Here is a 24,926-nt window from a genome sequence, read left to right on the forward strand (position 1 = left end):
AAAGATGGTAAAGAAGGAAACAGTGAATCACGTGTTTGGTTGGAGTTTGGGCTCAGCTGGTATTTGTTTTATTATTCACAGCTGTGGGAGAAGAGGGCCTGGTCCTCTCAACATTGCCTTTAGTAGTCACCAATCTTGGTTGCATACTAGAACCACCTAGGGATCTTTTAAAAATCCCGATGCCCGGGCCGTACCCCAGACCATTTCAGTCAGAATCCCCAGGGTGGCACCCACCATTATTAGGGTTTCTTTAAACCCCTCAGGTAATTCTAGTGTTCAGCCCAGTTTGAGAGGCACCAGCTTGCTTGATTGTTGAGTGGTCCTTGTCTAGGCTGATTCTGATTCTCCTCATGGTCTGTGAGGAAGCACACACCGCAGTGAATGTGTTTGCAGTAGTTTATTTTAAAGACTTTACAAGTGGAAGCAACGTGTTGTCTGGGGGTAAGGTATATCAGGAACTGGAGTCCAGTAGAGAAAAGATCAGTCAGTTCCCTCCCAGAAAATAAGCCGTTGTGTAGCCTCTGTGCTTGCCCGTAGGTCTTTGGTTCCCAGTTCAGGAGGCCTTTGCTCAGTGCTAGCTTCATTTACTGGAAAAGTGCACTTGACATGAGTTTAAACTCCTTCCCCTGTAGCTTTCAGTTCAGCAGCAAACTGTAAGGAAAAGATTGAGTCAGCAGATACTACTGTAGATAACACTTTCTGAACATTCTTTTTGGAGATGTTATAGGCCCCATGTTTTTAATTCTGAGTCAGAGAAACTAGGGAGTTTAGGAAATGTTCAGTATGATCGAACTTCCCTTCTGTAGACAGACATTAGTGTACATAGGAGTACGTAGAAGAAATTAGTCTCACAGGTATGACTGATATTAGTGATAGGTTAAAAGATTAAAAATTTCAGTGGTTTTGAGGAATAGTTAGAAAACATGAATTATAAACAGCTTTTTAAAACTTAAAGGTCTCTTAATTTGAACGCCAGAAGGCCTCAGTGCTGCGACTGTCAACAGGTAGGTTTACTGTCAAACAACGAGGAAGAAGTCACTTTGGCTCTTAAACTAGTGGTCACTTACAAAGCTGAGAGGTTGTGAGGAAGGGACAAAGAATAACAAATGGACCTTGAAGAAAGGCATGTTGATAAAAGTGACCAAAAACCTAAATATCAGCAACATTTAAGATGGGAAGGACAACATTTATTTAGTTCAGGGCTAAGCTTTTGCATTATAATTCTCCCAATATTTTTTAAAAAGCCGCACACTATGTTTTTTATTAATTTAGTAGATAAAATAACAGATAGGAAGAAAGACAGAAAATGAACATAAGATTAGTTTTTAATCCATATTCCTAAAAGGCAGGAAGCCCCGTCCAGCTCAAAGTACCTTAATCTACTCCTGGATGTTCTCATACAGGCTGTCGATTTGGGTTCGAAAGTACTTGGAAAGCTCTCCCCGCTTTGCTTTCAGTGTTGGTGTTAAGAGCCCATTTTCAATGGAAAATGGCTCTAGATGAAGAAAGATGCTTTTGACCTAGAAGAGAAGATGCACACAAAGCCCATGTTTATTGGTGATTCAGACTTTTCTGCAGAGCCCTCTGCATGCTTTGTAAAGAACTTGAGAAAAGTGGGGTTGATGAAGGGGGAGGGTGAAGAGAATAGTAACACATGCCCATTCCCCACAGACTGATAATTTGGGAAAGAAGCGAGAAGGGAAAATGGATAATAAACAGTAAAAAAAGGATTGTAAAAGTAACTACAAAAGGTCATTGCCATTTGTACTTAGTCGATTAATAGTGTAAAACCTCAGATCAATTCTTTGGAAGTTACACTGAAACCCTATTACAAATCCAAACATGAAAACTTTCTTGTATGACTTGACAGACCAGGATTACATCAGTAGTACATACCTGTTCAAAGGATTTAAGGCCACCATCTCTCCCAGTTTTCTGCAAGTCTTCTAAAATGGCTTTGTTTACAGCCTGAGAATATAAAACACAGCTTAAAGCATGGCTGGTTTGAAAAAGAGTCCAAATGAAAGGCTAAGCATGAACCAACTCAAAATGCCTACAAAAGCTCATCAGGGTAAAGCAGGATATAGGTGTGTGTATATATAGGCACATTTTATGCTTAATATTGCTCCAAAAGCTAATAAGAAGGAAAGGCCGATCTAAATGTTAACAGGGATTTTCTCTGGATGGCATTTTTTTGTTTCTCTATTCTCCAGTTTTTTCCCCCATAATGAACTTACTATAAAAAGAATAGAGGGTTTTTGTTTGTTTTTAACTTCCCATCCCATCCTATCCTCCAATCTAATAAAACCCATCAGTCTATTTCAACCATCCCAAGTGCAGGAAGAGTCTGTTCTTCCAAAGAGAAAAGCATCATCGCTCTCCAAGTTAGTGGGGCTTCCGCTCTCCCGTCATGGGCCCCAAGGGTGTGCATAGAACTTTCTTAAGAACTTACTTGGTTTTGGCACAGTTCCTCAAGGGAGCCTTTAATGCCAAGTTTGGCTACAAATGAGGGCAGCACTTCTGGATCAGGAACCACCACTCCCACTAAGGACGACTGTAGAAGGGAAACAAGGGCACGTGAGAGCTAGGGTAATGGTGTCCCACACTGGATGAAGACAGCAGGATTCTAGCGTTGTAATAGGCACATCCCAAGACCTCAGTTCGATATACCATACACTCTTCTCTCACCATGTATTTCAAACCCTCATGGAATTCTGATCCCATTTTCCTACTCAATATCTTTTTACAAAAAGATTCTATTCAAATTCGATTAATCAAAAAGAAATGGTATTCAGCATTAAGCCTAAAGCATCCCTGGCCTGTCTTTGGCCAAACCCCCACCCACACCCCAAAAGTTAAATTTAAGCACAGTATGTATAAAATAGTTCCATTGTGCCAGACGAACTCCCACTGTAGTGGGAACTAAGTGTGACATGGGGCCCTTTGTTACTGAATGGCTACCCTTTAGAAAAATGGTTAGAACAATTCTAACTGACTTGTTCACAGACTCCATCATAGTTAAAAGATTTTTTTTTTTAACATATGTATTGCCTTGAGGGTTGGAGTGTGACTTCCCTTCTTTGGCTTTATAAGCTCAAATCTTCTCATCCTAAACCGCCCTATCCAGATTTCCTATAGCTATCGGAGCCAGTACGGCCTGTACCTGAAAATGGCTATTGTTAAAACAATGTATTACCCGTAAGCTATCCCCATGCACGAAAATTTGCAACACTGGTCTACTCCTGATGTAGATATTTTCTATCTTCTCTGGAGCAATGTATTCTCCTTGGGCCAGCTTGAAAATGTTCTTTTTACGGTCAACGATCTTCAGAGTTCCATTCTATGTGAAAGAGAGAACAGCATCAGTGTTTTTGAGCTCTCTGGGTGATGTCAGTGGATAGAGTGGCAAAGTCATAGGTATTTTCCTTCTGTAAACTTGATCTCTCTAGAGACTCTTGAGCAAAGTTTCATTTCTCTTTGTTGGCTTTGGGGAAAGGGTAGGGGAGCAGCTTCCAGCAAGAACCTGCCTATACTGTTTTCTCCTTGTGGAGAGTCAAGGTACAGCCTCAGAAAGAATCCCCAGGACCTGCTGAAGTTGTATAAATGGTTGCCTCGTCCAGTGAAGAAACTTTGCAGCTCTGAATTTCCAATAACTTAATTTCCAATTATTCCATTTCCAGAACTCTCAGGAATAGGAAAGGAGTTATCTTTACTAAGACTTCTGGATTAGTTAGATCTCCCCCTCCTTGACTCCCTTTTATGTATCACTCCTGTTGATCCTGGAGCAGGCTGAGATAGCCTCACTGTCCTAATGCTGATCAAGCAAGTCAGTAATTGTGCTTGGTAGGGCCGAAGCAGGGCGGGGGAAGACTCTGACAAGCCGCCAGAGGTCATTTGCAGCTTCATTTCTCTGAGTTAATGAGCTCTGAGGAGCTCAGGTCCTTAGGGGTTTGAACTGTAGAATTGGGACAAATGGCAAATACAATCCACATGATCACACCCTAAGTGGGACAACAGACTGAACCAACCATGGAACCATCAAGAAGGCTGACTCCAGAAATTAGTCTTCAATTCAGCCTAATGGACGTTGTCTGGGAGTGACTAATAAGGCACGGCCCTCTGTCACTGTAGTGTGGGAACTTACTCAGAATTACATTTTTGGTCCTTTTGAGAGCTGGGACTAGAACACAGAGCTCCCACCTAGGTTCTTCAGCTGCATTGTTCTCTTCTTTGTAGTATGAGGATGCCACAAGCCAGGTAGGATACAGACCTAACCTTTCCGGCTGCCTTAGCTGATTAATCTACTCACATCTCTGCCCATCTTGCATATTATAAGCAGATAGTTCTCTTCAGTCCAACAACAGAGGCTCCCAGAAATTCTGAAGAAGCACCCACCGGGAGCCAACGGCCAATGTCTCCTGTGTGAAGCCAGCCGTCCTCATCCAGAGCTTCCTTGGTTTTCTCAGGATCCTTCAGGTATCCTTTGAACACATTGTTGCCCTTGATGCAGATCTGCACAGAAGACAGCACAGGGTGGTAACAGTGGCAAAGATTCCAACTCCCAGCAGAGGTACTTGACGAAGCACCTGCTGCCACCTTAAACCATTCGGTGGTTCCCACTACAGCGGAAGCACCACCAGATTTTAGTCCCTGTTGCAGGGGCTAAGAAAGTGAGGCTCACAGATGTTCAGTTCCTTGTTCAAGATCTCGGGTCAAACCCAAGTCCGCTCACAGCCGTGTGGTCTTTCTGACAAAACAGCTCTAATGTGATTGTCTGGGTGTGACGACAGAGCACAACCTACCCACCTCTCCTTCATTGTTCACTGAAAAGTAGTTCATGTCTGGTACATCTTCCAGCTTCACGTGATTGCAAGGCAGGGGGACTCCAACGTGCCCTAGAACACACCACATTAATTCAGCTGGGAAACCATGAAACAGTGATAATTCCAGGCACATTTCTGAGATATTTATGGATTGACTCTAAAAGAAAAAGACTGAAAAGTTACCTGGTGCCAATGCTGGATAGCTAAGATAGAAATGTCTGGACTGAAACTTGAGTGTGGCGTTTGCCACATTTGTCCAGAGCATTGAGGTTATCTCACCTAAGCCCTCGTTCAGGTAGAACCCCTCTCCCCACCACCGCATCTCCCACCCAGTAGGTGGAGAACCTACCTGTTGTCCAGTCCCCAGGTGACGTGAATGTACAGCCAGCAGTGCATTCTGTTTGACCATAAGCTTCGAACACCTGGGTAAACCAAAGAAGGGTCTGAGACTTACTCAAGACAAAGCCTAAGCGGCAACGCCCTATGGCAAGACATGAGGAAAGCAAGGTCTCTCAAGGTTGGAAGATACTTGGTGTCTTAATACTTCCGACCCATGTCTGAGCTGCAAAATCTTTACAACTTGGATGCATTCAAAAACCAAAAGCCTCCAGAAATAGACCAAAGTATAGAAATTTCTACTGTATTTCAGAAAAGAGAGCATTTTAAGTTGATAGGAAAATACGAGATACGAGGTGAAGTGACGCCCGGAGGCAGCGGCCCTATAGCCCAGACGGTGAAGCGCTTCTGAAGGAACTGAAGAAAGGGAGCAGGGTTCTGTTTGTTTTGCAAGGTTTTTTTGGTGTGTTGTTGTGGTGGTTGCTTTTTAAGACAAATAGCTCCAGCTGTGATATAGAACAGCGGCTGGCAAGCTTTTTCTCTACAGGACCAGATAGTAAATATTTTCAGCATTGTGGGTGTCTGGGCTCTGTGGGAACTGCTTTGCCAGTGGAGCACAAAAGCAGCTGTAGACATCACGTCAATGAATGGGTATGGCTGCGTTCCACTAAAATTTCACTTCTAAAAAGAGGCAATGGGCCAGATTTGGCCTGTGCTGCAGTTTGCCAACCCCTGGTGTAGAGGATAATCTTTTTTTTTTAGTTTTTTTATTATATTATGTTAGTCACCATACAGCACATCCCCGGTTTCCGATGTAAAGTTCGATGATTCATTAGTTGCGTACAGCACCCAGTGCACCACGCAGTACGTGTAGAGGATAATCTTGAATGGAGAGAGGAGTGAGGCTGGCGGGGCAAACCAGTGCCTCGGCAGCTGCAGGGGGGAAGGGCTGTGACAGGCAGACTGTGGAGGGATGGAGAAGGCGGCGTTTCTGGGAAGGCTGCGGCGACAAGACCTACTACTGATCCATTGGTTTTAGGGGCTGAGGGAAATGAAAGCATTAAGAATGGCCAAGAGGGTGCTAATTTGAAAGAGTAGAGGAGCTCTGGCCTTGGCATCAATTTAGAATCTTTTTTTGATTGTGGTTCTACCCAAGAGGACGTGGTGAGGACAAGGATCCGTTTTACTCATGCTGTGCATGTTGGTCGAGTGGATGAACCAGTTAGCTGTCGGGATGGGGGGTTGCGGGGAAGAGAACTTCCACACCCAAGCACTTGTCTCAATTCCAGATGGAATAGAGACCGAATTAGAAAAAAGTAAAACCATAAGAGTATCAGAAAATATGAAGGACAGAGGTCTTACGGAATACTGGAGTCAGGGAGTCCTGTCTAAGCAGTTCAAAAACGACAAATAAAAAAGATCAGTTTGATGACGTAAACATTTGAAGCTGTTATTGAGCAATCCACAAGGCAAAAAGATGAGACTAGGAAAAATATTTCTAACGAAACGAAGATTAATATTATTACTGTGTGAACTCTTAGAAGCAATGTGAAGAAGAACCGTTCCAATTATCATTCGGCCATTTTTTATAAGAAAGTAATAGAGTAATTCATGGAAGAAATACAAGTGCCAATAAGTGACAGAAAAGATGTTCGGTGTTAATAAAAGAAACAAAACTGCTCTGAGATTTTTCATGCATCTGGTTGGCTAAGATTTAAATGACTGAGAAAGCCTTACACTGGCAAAAATGTAGGGAAATAAGATCTTATGCGTCATTTGCGGGCGTGTATAAAAAAGACAAGATCTTTCTGGAAGAAAGCGTGATAATCTACATTAACATACAAAGCAAACCCATATATTTTGACCATTTTGATACATAAGTATCCGTATCACTTCATTGATTATAATAGTGAAAAAATAGTCATTGACTTAAGTGTCCATCAACAGGAGACGAGTTACTTAGGTACGTCTAATAAACTATCTCAAAACCACTAAAATGATGTAGATCTTTATTTGACCAGGACCAGTGTTGATGGGACATGGTTTAATAAGTATTTTAGAACTGATGCCAGTTTATATAAAGGTTTCTAAACACAGATGCATAAAGAGAAGGATTATTTTCTGATTTTGAGATTTTTGGTGAATTTCTCCATGGTGTATTTCAATTGTGTTTTCCTTTTTTAAAGAGTGAGCTTGACTTGTGCAAAAGTGAAATAAGCTATCCTCAAAGAAGGTGCTTGGCTTACCGGACATCCCAGTGCCGCCCGGAGGAATGTCAAGATCGGAGAGGAGATGGGGGCAGCTCCAGTGACCACAAAGCTAACCTTCCCACCCAGGCCAGCCTGTTAAGTAGAAAAAAAGAGCCACTGAAACCGATTCCCTTGGCTTCAGTTTCCTCCACTGTTAAATGGGTAAAGCAGCCTACCCAGTATAAGAATTAAATTAGTTAATTTACAAAGCACTTAGAATAGGCCCTGGCCTTGAGGAAAAGCACTTCAATTGTTAGCTGCTCTTATCACTATCATCCATAGCTGGGATTCGACCTGCAGTTTTTAAAAATTTCCTCAGATAATTTACATTCTCAGGCCCTTTGCATTACATATAATTTCAACACATCACCTAAGAGAATAAGAGTATGTGCTAGAGCCTAAGTAAAATTTTTTTTTTTTTTTGCTTTTTGACCAATTTCCTTTAATGACAAAGTTGTCCAATATCTCAGAAGGTGAGTAAACACCGTTAAAGAGACACTCAGCCATCAGAGAAAAAGCCAAGTATGATAAGCTAGCAGGAAGCCCAGATATTTGCCTGGCTCTGTGCAGGACCGAACCAACCTACCTGGATCTTTGCAAAGACTAACTTGTCCCATAAACTGTCACGCCTGATGATTCCCTTTTTCACTTCACTGAATTTACAGGAAATAGCCAAGTTCAACAAGAACTTCTTCACGGGTGTCTTGGCTTCATGTTGTACCTGCAAGATGATAGCTCCTCTTAGTTCAAACCCTATTGGAGATACTCAACAAAGCCATTCATCAGTGAGCAAAAAATAGTGCCTTCTTGCTTTCTAAGGAAGTGATTTTCATTCATGAACTGGATTGCTAAATAATGACAATTCCAGGGAATTATGGCCACACTAAGACATAATAAGTATACTGAGAATATACAGAGTTCTATCCTCTAGATTTCTTGCCCTTGGCAAACAACTTTGACAACTGAACTAAGCATGTCCTCAAAATTCTCAACATCTGCCTACCAAAATCACCTGGGAATACTAGATAAAAAACAGCTCAACGGGCAATATCTTTTGGGCTTTTGATTTAATATATCAAAGAAAGACCTAGGCACCTGATTTTTTTTTTAAAGATTTTACGTACATACTTACTTACTTATTTATTTATTTGACAGACAGACAGAGCACAGGCAGGGGCAGAGAGAGAGGGAGAAGCAGGCTCCCCACTGAGCAGGAACCATGAGGCAGGGCTCGATCCCAGGACCCTGGGATCATGACCTGAGCCAGAGGCAGATGCTTAACTGACTGAGCCACCCAGGCGCCCCCCGATTTTTTTTTAAAGCACCACCTCCCCACTGCCCCCATACCTCTGATGCTTGTATACACTGAATTTGGAGAAATATCACCTTTCTCTATAATTAAAGTTCTTCTAGCCACACCATACAAAACCCAACAGACTTTTCTACTTATTTCTTCCCTTTGGGCTTAATTCTGACACCATTTGACAAGCTCACATTATTTCTCTAGACTCCCTTATTCTTGCCTCGCTGACTCTAATCCATCAAACATATACCTGCCAAAGGAGAGCTTCAAGTACAACTTGAAATGCTCCTTACTTCCAAAATTAAATCCTGAACCCCATATTCTGGCCTTCAGGACTCCATCCTAGTGGATGCCAGATTCAAGGAAATCAAGGTTCTTTTCCAGTTCAAAATTGGAAGAGAACTCTCCAGGCACCTTCCATATTTAAACTTCCATTTCTGAGCCCAGAGGCAAATAGAGCTGTTCAACCTCATCTCCGAAGGCCAGCTGTGCTCTAGGGATCTACTCAGGCCTATAGCATCATTTTACCAGTGTCTCACCAGCTCTCTCCGAGATCTACACTCATTGGTTGCCAGAATCCTGTCATTCCGGATACCTCTTTCAACCTTAAGAGATTTATCTTCATTATTCACAAGACAATCTCCTTCTAATAAGTCCCTAACAAAAGCTGGAATTTCGAGGCTCACGCTGATAAAGTCCTCCATTTTAAAAATAAGTGACAGAAGTAAACTCTGTGTTTAAGTATTACCATATCATAAAAAACTGGTGAAAGTAACGTCTGGGGCTCAGTCGGTTACATGTTTGCCTTCAGCTCAGGTCATGATCTCGGGGTCCTAGGATTAAGCCCATCAGGCTCCCTGCTCAGTGGGGAGTCTGCTTCTCCCTCTGCCTCTGCTCCCCCCCGGCTTATGCTCTCTCTCTCAATAAATAAAATAAAATAAAATAAAATCTTAAAAAAGAAATACAGTGAGCTTTATAAAGAAAAAAAAAGCTTATGCTCTCTCTCTCAATAAATAAAATAAAATAAAATCTTAAAAAAGAAATACAGTGAGCTTTATAAAAAAAAAAAGTAAAAATGTCTGGAGCACCTAGGTAGTGCAGTTGGTTAAGCATCTGACTCTTGGTGTTGGCTCAGGTCGTGATCTCAGGGTCATGAGATCGAGCCCTGTGTTGGGTTCTGCACTTGGCATGGAGTCTGCTTAAAATTCTCTCTCCCTCTCCCTCTGCTCCTTCTGCTCATGTGCGCACATGCTCTCATTCTCTCTCTCAAATAATTAAATCTTAAAAAAAATTGTCTAACAGCATGAACAAAAACCATAAACCACCAAATAATTCTGTAGCATGCTAAGAGCTGTTAGGATTGTTAATAGTTCTGTTAAAAACAGCACTTTCGGGGCACCTGGGTGGCACAGCGGTTAAGCGTCTGCCTTCAGCTCAGGGCGTGATCCCGGCGTTATGGGATCAAGCCCCACATCAGGCTCCTCCGCTATGAGCCTGCTTCTTCCTCTCCCACTGCCCCTGCTTGTGTTCCCTCTTTTGCTGGCTGTCTCTATCTCAGTCAAATAAATAAATAAAATCTTTAAAAAAAAAAAAAACAGCACTTTCAATGTCCCAGGGTCATTTGTGTTCTAGAATGCTGCCTGCCCCATCACTGAAGCCCCAGGATAGTATCTAAGATTCACAAGTATGAAGGGGAGAGCTAGAATCTCAGGGGTGGTGTCCAAAGCATGTGAAGAGTGGCCACGTGTTATTTCCCCAGGGCTCCCATGCCTATGGAATTATGAAGTGATCAAACACCTGGTTAAAAGCCTGGACTCTATTACTATTTTGCCTGGGTTCATATCCCAGTTCCAGGGACTCCTTGGGAGGATTAGACAATCCAAGACTTGGGTGAGAGACATTAAAGACAAGCTCAGGACATGTTATGTCACAAAGCAGGGAAGCTATCAGAAACTACCGGGGTTATGTCAAAAGGACACATGAACAGCTTGATGGGGCCCCCAACTTCCACAGTGGGACAATTTGGACACCACAGTGACTGACTGACATGGACTAAGCATACAACTATGCAAATCACGAGTTCATAATATTACAAAGGAAAAATCTCGGTCATTTCTGAAGATCACTGAGGCACCAATTCATTATTCTGGACTGATAAATAAAGGGAAAGCATATTTGTCGTGTCTTTATGAAAGAATCTCAGCTGATAAATGCAAGAGAAATGACTGAATTGAATTAGAAAAATCACCATGTTGTAAACTCTAATGAAAAACAGAACAATGATCAATGACAACTAACTACTTTGTGACAGTATGATTCTGGCCCAACCCCTTTATTGGATATGACTCTGGTCAAGCTTTTTTTTTTTCTTTTTATAACCTCTGAGGCTCCGTCTCCTCAGCTGTAAGTTGGAAATAATAACAAGTATAGATGTGATTTCCTGTGTTTTGGGGAGGATTAAATGATGAAATGCATATGAAATGTTGACCATGGGACCTGGTACCTCAGCAAGCTGGTAGGTGTTAGGAAATCCGAGTAACAGCTCCTCAGTGAGTCGGCTTAATTTTGAGGGGCTCCCCAAGTCTCTGAATTGAGCTCTTTCTCCAGATCTGGTCCAAGTGATCTTACCCAGATGAAGGGTGTTTCATTTATTATGGTCTTTCACAGCTGCATTTGTGAATGTGGCCATAAGTAGGTGCTTGTAGGGAGTAGGGGGTAGAAGTGGAAAAAATTTCTTAGCAACATGGAGTCCCCAGGGGCCGTAGTCAGGCCTAAGCCAGAGACAGGTCCTTCAGCTCAGGGCCAGCCCCTCAGAAGCAAGGTTGGTACCTTATCGTAGATTCTGTTAAGTAGTCGAGGCACGGCAGGAAACACCGTGGGCTTCAGAGTTTTCATGTCGTCAGGCAGCAACCGAATGTCTCCTTGGAAGAAACCAACTCTGGCTCCACAAGAGTACACAACAGTCTAAAAGCAAAACCAAAGAGCAGGGCTCAGAGCCAAAGGTCCCCTGCAGGTGGGGCCTGTCTTGGACAGAATGGAAGAGCTAGGTTGACATCCATGGGCCTCCCCACACATTTCGGATACCCAGAATTCTGAGAGCCTACCCCCAAGACAGGTTGGAAACGCACTGCTGCTGAGGTGGGAGGACAGGTAAGACAGACCGTGAGACTGAGGGCCCACCCCGCTCTGCCCACAGTGCTGAGTGACAGTCGGAGACGCTGGCCTTTGTCAGAGACCGTTCACTACGTAGCACTGAGGAAAACACGGCCAGTTAGACTAGAACCTGCCTACAATTACAAGATCACCTCAGTTTCAGAGACATTAAAATGTGAAAAAAATATGCTGGTTAAAATTGATAATTTACTAATCAGATGTCAACACTTGAGCCCAAGGAACTGAACTGTTCATTTTGGCATTTCGTGCCTCAACAGCTAAGCTGGTTGAAGAGGTATTTAAGTGGGTAGCAGAGAGCGGATTTTCCGTCCACACCGCCACTTGTGTTTTGGGAAGCCGGCACCGCTTTCGGCTCTCACATCAGCCCCAGAACTGCCGGAAAAGCCCGCGGCCCACTCACAGGAGGGCAGCTCTCCGGCACACGCCCAGCCCTGGATCAGATGCTCCTTCTCTGCCCTTCGGGGGGGCCTTCCTTTGCTCTAACCCTAGATCTTTGAAAAAATTCTAACCAAAATAAAATTTAAAAGAAGAAACGGAGTTTTCAGCCCCAGTTCAGAATCAAGAGCAGATAGTAGGCTCCGGCTAGGCCTTCCCGGCTCACAGGCGCCCTGTGGAAGGCGGGAGCGGGCCTCGGCCCTGCCGGACAGACCCGGACCCCGCTAGAAAGGCTTCGCAGCAAGTTCGCAGTAATGCCGGGGGTCGGGACTCAGCTGCACCAACTCCCTGCCTGCTTCTTTCCCATTAGAGAAAGGACTGGAAATGTGTGTAGCTGCCTTTGGAAGAAACATGGAGGTAGCAGGTCAGGACTGCCTCTTCACATACCTGCTGGGACGTAGGGCACTCACCTGTACAACCCTCTCAAACATATGAGCCAAGGGGAGGTAGGATATGGTCACATCCTCAGGGGTGGGCTTGAAAGTATGCTATAGATCAGAACAAGGAAGAGACAACACTGGGTTCACGCCAACTTTCTCTTCAAAGGAGATTTAAAAGCGGCTCCTATTAACTACAGTTAATAGTTAATAGTACCGTCTTGCATGTCCGAAAGTTATTAAGATCTTAAAAGTTCTCATCACAAGAAAAAAAACTAACCATATGTGGTGATGGATGTTAGATTTATTATGGGGACCATTTTGTAACACACACACGTATATATGTGTGTGTATATATATATATATACATGTGTACATATGTGTGTGTGCATATATATATATATGGAATCATTATGCTGTACATCGGAAATTAATACAATGTTACATCAATTATATCTCAATAAAATTTTTTCTTGCATTTTAAAGAACCACTCCTTCCCAGGACTGCCACACACAGTTGTACAGGTGGTACACTGTAAAAGTCTGAGAGGTACCCCTCAACTTCACTGAGTATAGAGATGTGCAGTGATCCTAAAAAACCAAGGCTTAAGAACGCACAGTCCTCTGGACAAAGATGCACCACTATTTGTCCACATTCACGCCTTTAACATGATTTTTGTTTTTGTTTTGTGTATGTCTCTGCCTCCTCTAACATCAAGAGGAAAATCTTATGACAGATTTACATTTTAATGAGGACCTCGTTTTCAATTGACCACTGACCTCCATACACTTGAGGAAAGAAGATGCATTTGAAATAATATTTTGATGGGTCAGCATGGCTCCTTTAGGGTCACCTGTAGGAAACAGGACATGGAGAGAAAGATCTTTTAAATGATTAATAGGTAGCCTTTGGCTATGAAAGACGAAGCTGCATTCAACTGGTTTATTCTGGAGGGCCAAGAGCTTTGCCTGTCACTGTGTCCTCTTATGAATGGTTTAGGATGATGAATGATGCACCCAGAGACACTACTGCTGAGCACATTGTTAGCCCTCTGCTCCCACAGAGCGTACAGCCACAATTTCAGATTGCAACAGCCAAAAGCAAAAATCCAAGTAACGCCCCATGTGCTGTTTTTACGTTTAAGACTTCAGACCTAACTATATTACCTAAGTATCACATTATAAACTGGCACGGTGGACAGGACAATATGAGTATAGGTCATCATGGGCCATATCAAAAGCTCGTAGGAGTTCTAATAGTAAGTAACTGCAGGGGAGGGGGAAGGCACACACTGATCTGTGTAGAACTCTCCCTGGGTCACCTTGATTGAAGGAAACTATTCTGGCGGTGTCAAGTTGAGAGAGTGGTGGGTTGGGGAAGAAAGTTGACTTTGTGATGCCATCCATAGCATGGAAACCCCTCCCAGTATGTTCATTTGCTTATACTTCTGTTTTTCCGTTGGGGCATCCATACCCAAAAGCTTTAGGTTGTAAGACCCTAAGGATAGGGCTCATTATAGGGTATATTTACCAGCCGTGCTCAGCCATATTTTTGGCCAATCAGGGGCCTCTGGGGACAGCATCATGTGCACTGACCTGTGGTGCCACTAGTGAAGCAGATGATACTCAGATCTTCTGGTCCAGGAGGCTAGAAGGGGAAGCACAGGGATTAACCTACCAAGAGTTTTGGGAATTCAATAGGGCAAGACTCAAATTTGGGCAGAAGAAAACTTACCACAGGTTTCCTGAAGTTCTCTTTGCCTACAGTCTACATGAACAGAAAGCCAAAAAAGGAGGCCATTAGTTAAGATGGAAAGACTTATGACAAATACAGCCCTCTCCTCCCCTTTTCCATGCGACCACCTCCTTTTTCTGGGTGAATAGAACCAAAATTCTAACCCAGATCAGGCCTGGAAGCCAACATTCAGACACAGTGGAAGGCCTAGGAAAGAGTATAAATTTGCTCTAGAACACCAGCCTCAAGAGGGAAGATTCCAGATGTCCAACCTTCCCATTCTACTCTCGAGGTCCAGTCATCTAGGACCATTACTAAATCTTTTTGAATAACAGGAATCGTTGACATTTCAGGGCTTCCTACATTGCAGGTACTGTTCTGAACATTTTCTATAGATTAACTCATTCAACTTTTTACAACTCCTCTGTGAGGTGGAGACAATGTCAGCCTCATTTTACAGAGGGGAGAAGGAAGATGTGGAGAACCTTGCCTAAGGTTACCTAACTCATAGACGTGGTGCTGGAACGTGAACCCTGCCGCCTGACTCCAGGATCCATATATTTAGCCACTGCTGAACTGAGTACTGATAAATCCTCTGCTTAGAAGTCTGTGGCCACAGACTGTTCTCCTCTGACACGGTTTCTGAATTCTTTTAGGGAAAATTATTCTCTGAGCCTCACAGCAGGAGTCTCGTGGACTCGTCTCCTGCCACTGCCGGCAGACAGCAGCCCGGGCGCTCATGTCGATGTCCTGCACGTTGTCCCTGGTGGCAGACCAGCCTTCGAGGTCTTAGTTGAATTTAAGGCGCATACCTCAGCATCAAACAGGGACAAGATCTCAATTCCACTTGTCTCCGCTCTTTGCTTCAGGTCATCCTCAAAGGGATCCATGAGGATGATCATTTTCAGGCCCGGGGTGAGGCCCTTCTCCACATTCCCTATCAGCATCAATGCCTTTTGGGGCGTATCGCAGATCACTGTAGCGATATCAGCTGAAAGCAGAAATAGAGCCGGAGGTCACCTTCTTGCCCTGCTCTGTACCTGATTGCCGTGCAATGAAGGAAAGATTTTTGAAAATTTCAAAGCTAGTGGGTACCCAAAGGAGATTACATCTGCAAATCAGATTTATAATGCATAAATCCTGAAGCATTCCATCGATAATAGATGAGCTTAATGGAAACAGAAGCACATAGTTTTCATGCATGCTGCTCAGACAGCTTACAGTTTCTAGAGTCATGAAATTCCTTCTGCTTAAGAATACAGACAACTAACATGGATCACTCAGGTGTGGTCCTGTCGATGTGTTTTATTTGGAGAAGCGGAATAGGGAATAGAAGGGAAAAGAAGGGACAAATGGGATTTTAGCAGATAAACATTTAATGATTCTACATGTTGGCATTTTCTTGGATACTTGATTGTAAAAATAAAAAAAAATTATGATTGTGTCTATAGTCCAAATGTGTCTAGTCACTTAACCTACTAGTTCTGGGACAGAAAGTAAGATATTGGATATGTGAACGGGTTGTTGCTTGAACATTGAAATTGTGCTTGTTTCTCTAACAACGGTAATTTTTTCTACAAATTCACCATGGACATTGGTACATGCTGACTAACTGTACTGACTTGGATTTACAACAATAGGAAATGAAATCAGTGGTTTCATAGTGATTTAGTCAATTAAATGACTTAGTCACTCACTCTATGACCTTTTATCCAGTGTGGCCCTTATCTCTAAACTCTGTCGTCACACTCTGCCACCTGGAGCATTTCACTGAACCTTCTATCTGTGCTTGGGCTTTTTGTAATTTCCTTGTAAATTATATACTCAGTACTACAGAACAGGAAAGACTTCAGCAAATTCTGGGCATAGCATTCCAAGTCGGTTAACAAAAGCACATATTGAGGAATTACTCAGCATCAAGACAGAATCAAGTTATAATCTAATAGCAAAGTCTTACCCTTGTTGACAATGTATATGATGGCTTCCGCTCCCAAGGTATCATACAGGGGGATGGCTACCATGGAGTACGTGTAACAAGCCAACTCAGAGATGATCCACTGTATGGAGAAAAGCTCAAGTAAGGACTAAAGAATACTTTGAAAAGGAAGAGTATTACACTTCAGTCATTCAGCCAACAAATGCTTATTTGATGCCTTTGTGTTAAAATAAATCACCTGGGGGCCCTAGAGACTTCCATTGCTAATGCTACAGAGTACAGTTAAAGAAGAGAGATAAGTTAGCACAGACAAGTACAACACAAGGACCAAAATACAACAGTAGAGTGTGGTAAGTTCCACCCATAAAAGGTACAGAAACCACTAGTTTTAAGGGATTTTTTTAGGTGGGGGGTGGGAGGGGCAGTGGGAGAAAGAATCCCAATCAGACTCCCTGCTGAGCATGTAGCCCAACGTGGGACTTGATCTCAAGACCCCAAGATCATGACCTGAGCTGAAATCAAGAGTTGGATGCTTAATTGACCAAGCCACCCAGGTGCCCCAGTTTTAAGGAGGGAGAAATCACTTTTGGGGTGGGGAAAAGGCCATCTGGGACTGCTTTGGGAAAAGTGATGGAAATCGGGCAAGGCTTTGAAGGACTGGTAAGATTTGGTTATGGAGATGGAAGCAGGGCAGGCATTCAGGGAGGAAGGAAGTGGATGAACAAAGATAAGATAGTGCGACATCACTGTGTATACATCAAGAGGCAAGAACAACAATATGAAATGAATGGGAAAGGTGGGTCAGAACCTGCTAATGGTGGGCCTTAAATGTCAGTCTAGGTGTTATGTACTGACTTGTGTCCCTGCCCACCTTAAATTCATGTTGGAACCCTAGCCCCCAATGGGACTGCTTTTGGAGATAGGGGCTTTAAAGAGGTAATTAAGGTTAAATAAGGTCATGAGGGTGGGGCCCTGATCCAATATGACTGGTGTCCTCACATGAGGAAGAGGCACCAGGGATGACAGAGGAAAGGCCCCATGAGGACTCACTTTGAAGGCAGCCACCAGCAAGCCGAGAGAGGCCTCAGTAGAAACCAAACCTGCTGACACCTTGAGCCTCCAGAACCATGAGAAAAGAAGTTTCTGTTGTTTAAGCCCCCATCCGTGGTATTTTGTTATGGCGGCCCAAGCAGACAAATGCACTAGGTTGGGCATTAAGTTCCTAAATGAGAGTCGAGGCTATCTCTTCTTATGGAGGCTGGGTGTCACAAAGGTGGATTATGCAGATTCACCTAAAAATGCAGTCAGTGCCCTCCCAGGGTTTTGGTTAAGCAACGGGCTCTAGGGAGAATAGGACATCCAACCATTCTGCAGCAGACAAAGGCTTTCTCTGAGGATATTGGTCTAAAGACTTAACTAAAGCTTCAGTCCGATCATCTTAACGTCGAACATCTGCTTTCACTGTGGAAAGACGGGTACAGCCAGTGTCAGTAGCAATGGGTACCTTGTTTGACAAGTTCAAATACAACATGCAAGTTCCAATTCTAATACAAATATCTCCCCCTTTCTACAATGTCCACAAGCTCTTATTTGCCATCCCCATATAGCTTCCTTATTTTCCTCATACAACAAAGTGACTGATTTAAAGTGAATCATCATGGGCTAGGAAATAAGAGCTATCCAGGTACTAACTTAGAGCACTAGGCGTTCAACCAGCGATTAAGGAGGCCCTGAGCTGTAACTCCTTACAGGGGGACAATAGTTAAAGAGTAGAAGAGCTTTAAATAATTTTGGTAAGTCATCAGCAAGCGTCAGAGTGCTGGTTTCGGGGCAGGGTTTAAATCTTTAGACTCATTTCTGGAGTTAACTTGAGTGTGGTTACCTCTGGCCTATTCTGAGCAAAGATGCCAATGAATTGGTCTGGTGATGGCTTATATCCTTTATGCAAGAGACAGGAACCCAGGTACTCTGCACGGTCGGACACCTATGAGAGAGAGACAGAGAAGGGGGAGAGAAAAAAAAGCAGTCAAGACCCCAAAGAGACCAAATTAGCCAGAATACCACATTAACAAAAGAATCTATCCAAAACCATGGGCACGACTTACCTGCTTGTAGGACAGCCATCTGTAAGGCTGGTTTGGTTTTCTATATCCCAAGCAAGGCCCATTGTCTAAAAACATGACATTAACAGAAAATCAGTGCCAGCTGCAGATCCTTTGGATCATAGAAGGTAAAAGGGGATTAGGAAGAGACGAGACATTAGGGAGGAGTAATCCAGTAGGGTTGTAGGCTTCTCCTATGTGTCAAGGAAAGTCAATGGCAGTAAGTACTCATTTCTCAAAGGCAGAGAGTCTTACAAACTACATCTGAAACATTTAGGAAATGCATTGAAACATTCAGCGTGGTTCAGTGTTGGAATATGTGACCTCCGTGGCAACAGGTGTCTGGAGAAAACCAGGAGTACGGACTACCCACGTGACGTGAACAAGCAGAAGCCCATCAGAAAACACCAACAGCCTACCTCTATCAGATAATCTTGGATTGAGCTTCCTTATTAAAGAAATGTATACTCATAAAAAAAAATGGGAAAAAATCAAAATATGAGCTGTCAATGATTTCATCACCTAAACACTATGATTAAAATGATATTGATTTTCATAGTTCCTTTGTATAGGTTTAGAGGATTATGTTCATTCCACAGATACATTTTGGATCCTACTTCTGTCCTCCATTTGATACAAAAATTCCCATGTTATTATTTCTTCTCTGTAGAGATTTCAGTGGCCTTTTATGGCCAACTGAGGAAGGGCTCTGTTGCAGTGACTTTGTCTCATTGTGGGTATTTGGGTCATTTCCTGAAATAATGCTCTGATAAGTATTTCCAAATTGCTAATTTCAAATTCAGAACATTTCTTAGAATAGAGTCTCTGAAATGAAACACCATGGTTGGGGCAGGCTCGGGGGTTGTGGTGATCAGAACAGCTCACGTTTTTGATCCCCCAAACCACATTGCTTAGCAGAGCAGCTGTGAAAAAGGACTTTTCTCCCACCAGCGACACACTAAGTCGTAGACACTCCAAAGTACACATGCCTTCTGGTTTGCTAGGTTTAAAAAGTTAGCACTTTAGCCTCAGTTTCTTTACTAGCTATTGAAGTGGGACCTTCTCCCTTGTTTCATTTACTCTCTCGAATCATCTGTTAATGTACTTTGCCCGTTTGTATGAGAATGTCTCCTGACATACAGAGGCTCATAAGGAACTACAGAAACATACACACACTTGTGTGCGCACACACACAGGTACACACTTGTCCATGCACATGTACATCTGCCTTCAATATCTTTGCAATTGTGTCATACATTTGACAAGAGAAGAATTAAACATGGGGGAATGGGATAGACTGGTGATGGGTAGTAAGGAGGGCACATATTGCATGGTGCACTGGGTGTTATAAGCAACTAATGAATCATCGAACTTTACATCAAAAACCAGGGATGTACTGTATGGTGACTAACATAATATAATAAAAAACATTTTTAAAAAAAGAGAAGAATTAAACGCCTGGAAAGCTAAAGTTTGGGAACGCTGCTTACTAGAATAAATAGTGATGTGAGCCAAGAGAGCCATGGCAATGATGCCCTTAGGCTAGGGAGCCGGCTAAGTACCTGAGAAGCCCCCACAGCTAAGCCAGAGTGCGATGGAGCTATAGAGAGAAAAGTAGGAGGGAAGGAAATTTTACCCAGAGGTTCTAAACAAATTGCTGACAGGGATTCAGGTCTTGCCAAAAGGAAGCATTCAGACACAGAGTTACTAAGAATTCAGAGGCAAATTGGTGACCTTCCAGACAGAAGAGAAGGGAAAGAAAGCTGGAAAGACAGAACCACTCTGATGAAAGAGATATTTTAAAAATGAACGAGGAGACTGTCCACAGGAAACGTGAGGACTTTTTTCTCTGCTGGAACAGCTGCATGAGAGCTCACTCTGCAGCTTTCCCAGAGGCGAGCCAAGTCCCGTTCCTGAGGTGTTCACAGCCACCGCTCCATCCCAGAGAACGCACCTCCAGTGGTCTACCACTGCAGTCACTGGTCTTAATGTTCCTTACTAGTGCTAGCTACCACTGATGGAATGTTCTCTGTGCACATTAACCCACTATTGTTATCCCTAAGGTACTAAACATCTTGGAGGACTGGGGCAGTCTCTTCAAGCTCACCCAGTAAGAAATGGCAGCAAATGTGGAAAAACCATACTACACCACATCACTTCCCTAATGATGAAAGTTCTAGCAGAGGCCCATGGCCAAGGAACGAGTCAAATAACTGGCTCTCAGGGGCACCAACTGAAGTCTCATTAAACTCTGTGCCCTAATCAGCATCAGCCTACTTCGCCCAAGTCCTGACCAGGCAACAGCCTAGCCTTTGATTAACATATTCAACTCAGATGTCCGTCTGTTCTAAAGGTGGGGCCATCTACAAGAAGCCCACCAGTTAACTTCTTGGCAAAGTTGCTGCCCTAAGCCTAGCAGAGCTGAAACTCTGGCATGCAGAACCCCTGAGCAGCTTTGTTCAAGATCCTTTGGGCTCACTGTGTGGAAATCTGATCCCTGTCACGGGGGCCGGTGGGGGAAGCTAGAAGATCTATACTTCAGACATTATCCATAGCAGATTCTCAACATAGACCATCTATTGAGGAGGGGTTAAAAGCATATGTTAGGGCAGGGGTGCCTGGGTGGCTCAGTCCGTTAAGCATTCGACTCTTGATTTCAGCTCAGGTCACGATCTCAGGGTCGTGAGATCAAGCCCTGCATCGGGCTCCATACCCAGCATGGATTCTTAAGATTTGCTGTCTCCCTCTCCCTCTGCCCCTTCTGCCTCTATCTCCTCTAAAAAAAAAAAAAAGAAAGAAAAGTATATGTTAGGGCTGATGTATTCATCTCCACTTGGGACCAGCCGTATCATTTTTCTATTTCTCACGCCTGCTTACAGGAGAGGCCATTTTCACTCTATCTGTTGAGTTGTAATTCAGTATTGAAAAACATATTCTAAATGAAGGATCTTATATGCCACGTAACATGTGCCAAATGGCTTGTTTCTAGTTACAATAACAACACAATGAAGAAAACTCCATGAAGAAAATTTTGAAAAATAGAAAATTCCAAAGGAAAGTTTGTTATATTAGCCATATAGTATCTTAAGTTGCCAAAAAATAAAGAAACTAATGGTTGGTTTGGGTTTTGTTTGTTATTTGCATGGAAGTCTAAATAAGTATTGATTTAGAGTCAGAAACACCAAGTACAGTCCCCTTTGGAGGCTTTAGATAGAAGTTTCTTTACGATAAAACTTGCTTTGTCTGGAGGACCAACTACTTTTATAAAACCCTTAAGAGCTGACTGAAAATAGAACAATCTAGTCAAACAGACAGATTTCAATATCAGCTGCAACATTTTCTAGTTTTGTCGCCTTTGGAATGTTCCCGAACCTCTGAGTGTCTGTTTCCTCATTTTTAAAAGTAGAGGCAATAATAACCAATCCTTAGGTCCAGGGGAGGTTAAGCAGCTAAGATGTGTCTAGAGCCTGAGCATAGTTGGCACTTGACAGGAGTTGGCTAGTAGATACTGTCATAGTCAAAAGGCAGAAGGGAAAAAGGGATAAGAAGTCACACAGGCAGGGGCGCCTGGGTGGCTCAGTCGATTAAGTGTCTGCCTTTGGCTCAGGTCATGATCTCAGGGTCCTGGGATCGAGCCCCACGTTGGGCGCCCTGCGCAGCGGGGAGACTGCTTCTCCCTCTGCCCCTCCCCTGGCTCGTGCTCTCCCCCACTCTCTCTCTAATAAATAAATACAGTCTTCAAAAAAAAAAAAAGTCATATAGGCAAACCTATGTCTGGACAGAATGTCACCCAAGAAAAAAGATGTAGGGAGAAGGATAAGCTGGTTGATTTTGAAAGGAAATGCACCTTGCATTGTGTTCAGTACTACAGATATAAGGAGTGAGCCTCCTACGTGCCGGGTGAACCTGCCAAAGTCCACATGGTGGCGTTTCTAAGGAAGAACAAAAGATCATTGCCTTCTGTGACACCAAAGAGTACTGGCATGGACCGGCATTGGGGTCAAGGACAAGATAAGAAGTCAGGAGCCCTGAATGCTAATTCTGGCTCAGATTCTGCATCTGTAAACGCAAGGAATGTAAGTCCTGTTTCTGAACAAATATAATATGCCAGTGAATTAAAACACCTTCCTGCACATGATCATCAGCTCCTTACCAACTTGACAGGGAAGTCTTCCTTGCGTTAAGTAAGGAACAGATCCTGAGGGGCAAAGTGATTTTTGTACCTGGTCACACGGCTGGAAATGGAAGAGCTGGGTTTCAAGCTCAGGTCTGTCCTGCACTGTTTCCAGCACCCGTTCTGATACTCTGCTACGTCCCCTGCACTTTGTACGTCTGCCTTCAGACTACCGCGGGGGTTTAAGAAGGGAGACGGGAGAAGCAGTATGCGACAAGACCCCACCTCAGTCTTCTCGCAGTCAAGGTCCAACTGCCAGGCTTACCAGACACAGCAAGTCCTCTCTGGAAAGCTTCATACATTGTCTTGGCGTCCGAGTAGTAGTAACATAGTGGATCGTTGCTCTTCTGGAAAGCGGCCTTCCGCGCCCCGCCCTAAGACACAAGACCAAGTTGAGGCCAAGCCAGACTCTCTCCCACACTTTCCAAACCTTTCTGGATTGAATTGAAGAGACCATAAATACTGAACATTGAGGTCACAGGAATGACCTCTTTATTATTCGATCAGTTTTTAAATCCCCCAAATTGTAGTATTTCTACATTATAGAAACCCAGTGACTGTCACAGTTATGTTTTTGGCAATCTCCCCCAACCCCTATAGGCAGACACACATACACATGCGGAGAGAGGAGAGGTAATAGTATAGTTTTATGCTGTAAAAGATCATACCCAGTTTAAACATCTCCCAAATGCACGCTGTGTACAGCAGAACCACAGATGCAAAGTGAGTTAAGACAGAGTTCCTGTCCAGCAGCATCTCATGAATGAGAGTCTTCGGAGTGGAGGGGAGGTGAGAAGGGCAAACATACAGCTATAATGTCGTGATGTACACGCCGCAATAAAAATGTACATTCTGGGAGCTGAGTCATGTACCTATTCTGTGTTAAGTAGAAAGGCTGCAAAGAAATAATACTTCATAGAAACTTAGAAGATAAGTAAGCATTTGCCAGAAAGTTATAGTTTGGTAGAGGGGAGGGAAAGAAGAACAGTTCAGAGTGAAGGACTAGCCTGAATAAAGACACAGAAGCCAAGAGACATGTTGCAGAGTCTGGTGGCTGGACCCTGATGTCCCGTAGAGAGCAGGGTATTAGAGGAAGGGGCAGTAGCTGCGAATGTGCTGAGACATATCAGCTGGAAGCACAGGATCAGGGCCTGACGAGGATCCTGGGGCAGCAAGACGAGACACAAGCAAGGTCTAACCCTCATGCGAGGTAGTCTAGAGAGGACCAGGCATCGGTGAAATAACACATTCAAGAATGTAAGTTACTGCGGAGATGAGGGCTAAAAAAGGACAGGGTAACATAACATAACAAGGGATCTAACTTAGTCTAGCGCATCAGGGGAGATTTCCAGGAGATGTCACATTAGGTCAAGGGGTCAACAATAACGTTTCCTGTCTAGTAAAGGAAGAGAGCGTCTGTTTGTTTACATAGATGGGCTGACGATGAAGGAAGAAGGAAAAATGATTCAGACTCAATTTTAGGCAACAGGATGAGATAGAGTGGAGGGGGAAATAAGAGAGTGTGTGTGTGTGTGTGTGCGTGTGTGTGTGTGTGTGTGTGTGTGTGTGAAGATACACCATAGAGAGACTTGTTGAGTTTGAGTGCCGCTGAGATGGTCTGCGACTGCGGAGAGATCAGAACTAGAGAGTCAGATTTCGGTGTCATAACCTTTAGGTACGATTTCAAGTCCTGAGAGAGGAGGGATTTTCTCAGCTGGGAGGATCTCACAGGGATCGGCAGACTACAGTCTGGGGCCAGATCTGCCTTGCCATCTGCTACACAGCGCGCTCATTCATTTATATATTGTCTGCTGCTTTCACATTATAACAGCAGAGCTGGGTAGTTGCAACAGGGTCCACATGGCCTGCAAAGCCCGAACAATGCACTGTCTGGCCTTTACAGTGCATGTTCGCCAACCCCTGCTTTAGCAGGATTGAGATGGTGAGGGGAGGAAAGAAGCTAAGTGATAAAGACTGTCTTGGAATTAGTAAGAAATCTCATTGAAGGATGCCATGAAAGACAAAAAGGAGTTTTAAGAAAGAATTCTCAAGTCAATTGAGAGGAAGGCTGAAGCAGAAATCATTGAATTTCAAAGGTAGGTGCTGAGTGACCCAGAGGAGTCTGGGGAGATGGTAGTAGCAATGGTCCTATCTCAGTGGGTTGAAGTTCAGGAAAGGAAATGAGCAGACTACTTTTAAAGAACTCCAGTGGAAAAGGGGAAGATTGAAAGGAGGTGGTCTGAAGCAGCAGGATCAGCAGCAGAGGAAGACGCCAACGAAGA

At 43.6% G+C, this 24,926-nt stretch overlaps 1 protein-coding gene across 3 annotated transcripts in view; it reads right to left on the reverse strand.

The window, feature by feature from the left end:
* Positions 1 to 382: 382 nt before the first annotated feature.
* ACSL5 (acyl-CoA synthetase long chain family member 5) overlaps positions 383 to 24,926 on the reverse strand; it is a 43,123-nt gene continuing 18,579 nt past the window's right edge. For all 3 annotated transcript variants that reach the window (XM_045803116.2, XM_045803117.2, XM_045803114.2), the window contains exons 3-22: positions 22,910 to 23,018; positions 18,474 to 18,538; positions 18,251 to 18,352; positions 16,390 to 16,489; positions 15,245 to 15,423; positions 14,433 to 14,465; positions 14,294 to 14,345; positions 13,478 to 13,551; positions 12,731 to 12,808; positions 11,541 to 11,675; positions 7,995 to 8,129; positions 7,406 to 7,501; positions 5,173 to 5,245; positions 4,807 to 4,895; positions 4,396 to 4,512; positions 3,197 to 3,340; positions 2,453 to 2,554; positions 1,897 to 1,968; positions 1,374 to 1,520; positions 383 to 651 (exon numbers count right to left, since the gene is read on the reverse strand). In XM_045803116.2, the coding sequence (XP_045659072.1) occupies positions 1,380 to 1,520; positions 1,897 to 1,968; positions 2,453 to 2,554; positions 3,197 to 3,340; positions 4,396 to 4,512; positions 4,807 to 4,895; positions 5,173 to 5,245; positions 7,406 to 7,501; positions 7,995 to 8,129; positions 11,541 to 11,675; positions 12,731 to 12,808; positions 13,478 to 13,551; positions 14,294 to 14,345; positions 14,433 to 14,465; positions 15,245 to 15,423; positions 16,390 to 16,489; positions 18,251 to 18,352; positions 18,474 to 18,538; positions 22,910 to 23,018 (1,896 nt within the window). In that variant the 3' untranslated portion in view covers positions 383 to 651; positions 1,374 to 1,379. The remainder of the gene's footprint in view (positions 652 to 1,373; positions 1,521 to 1,896; positions 1,969 to 2,452; positions 2,555 to 3,196; positions 3,341 to 4,395; positions 4,513 to 4,806; positions 4,896 to 5,172; positions 5,246 to 7,405; positions 7,502 to 7,994; positions 8,130 to 11,540; positions 11,676 to 12,730; positions 12,809 to 13,477; positions 13,552 to 14,293; positions 14,346 to 14,432; positions 14,466 to 15,244; positions 15,424 to 16,389; positions 16,490 to 18,250; positions 18,353 to 18,473; positions 18,539 to 22,909; positions 23,019 to 24,926) is intronic.

Source organism: Ursus americanus, chromosome 6 (genome assembly GCF_024610735.1).
Source record: "Ursus americanus isolate L20-20 chromosome 6, mUrsAme1.1.p, whole genome shotgun sequence".
Taxonomy (NCBI): domain Eukaryota; kingdom Metazoa; phylum Chordata; class Mammalia; order Carnivora; family Ursidae; genus Ursus; species Ursus americanus.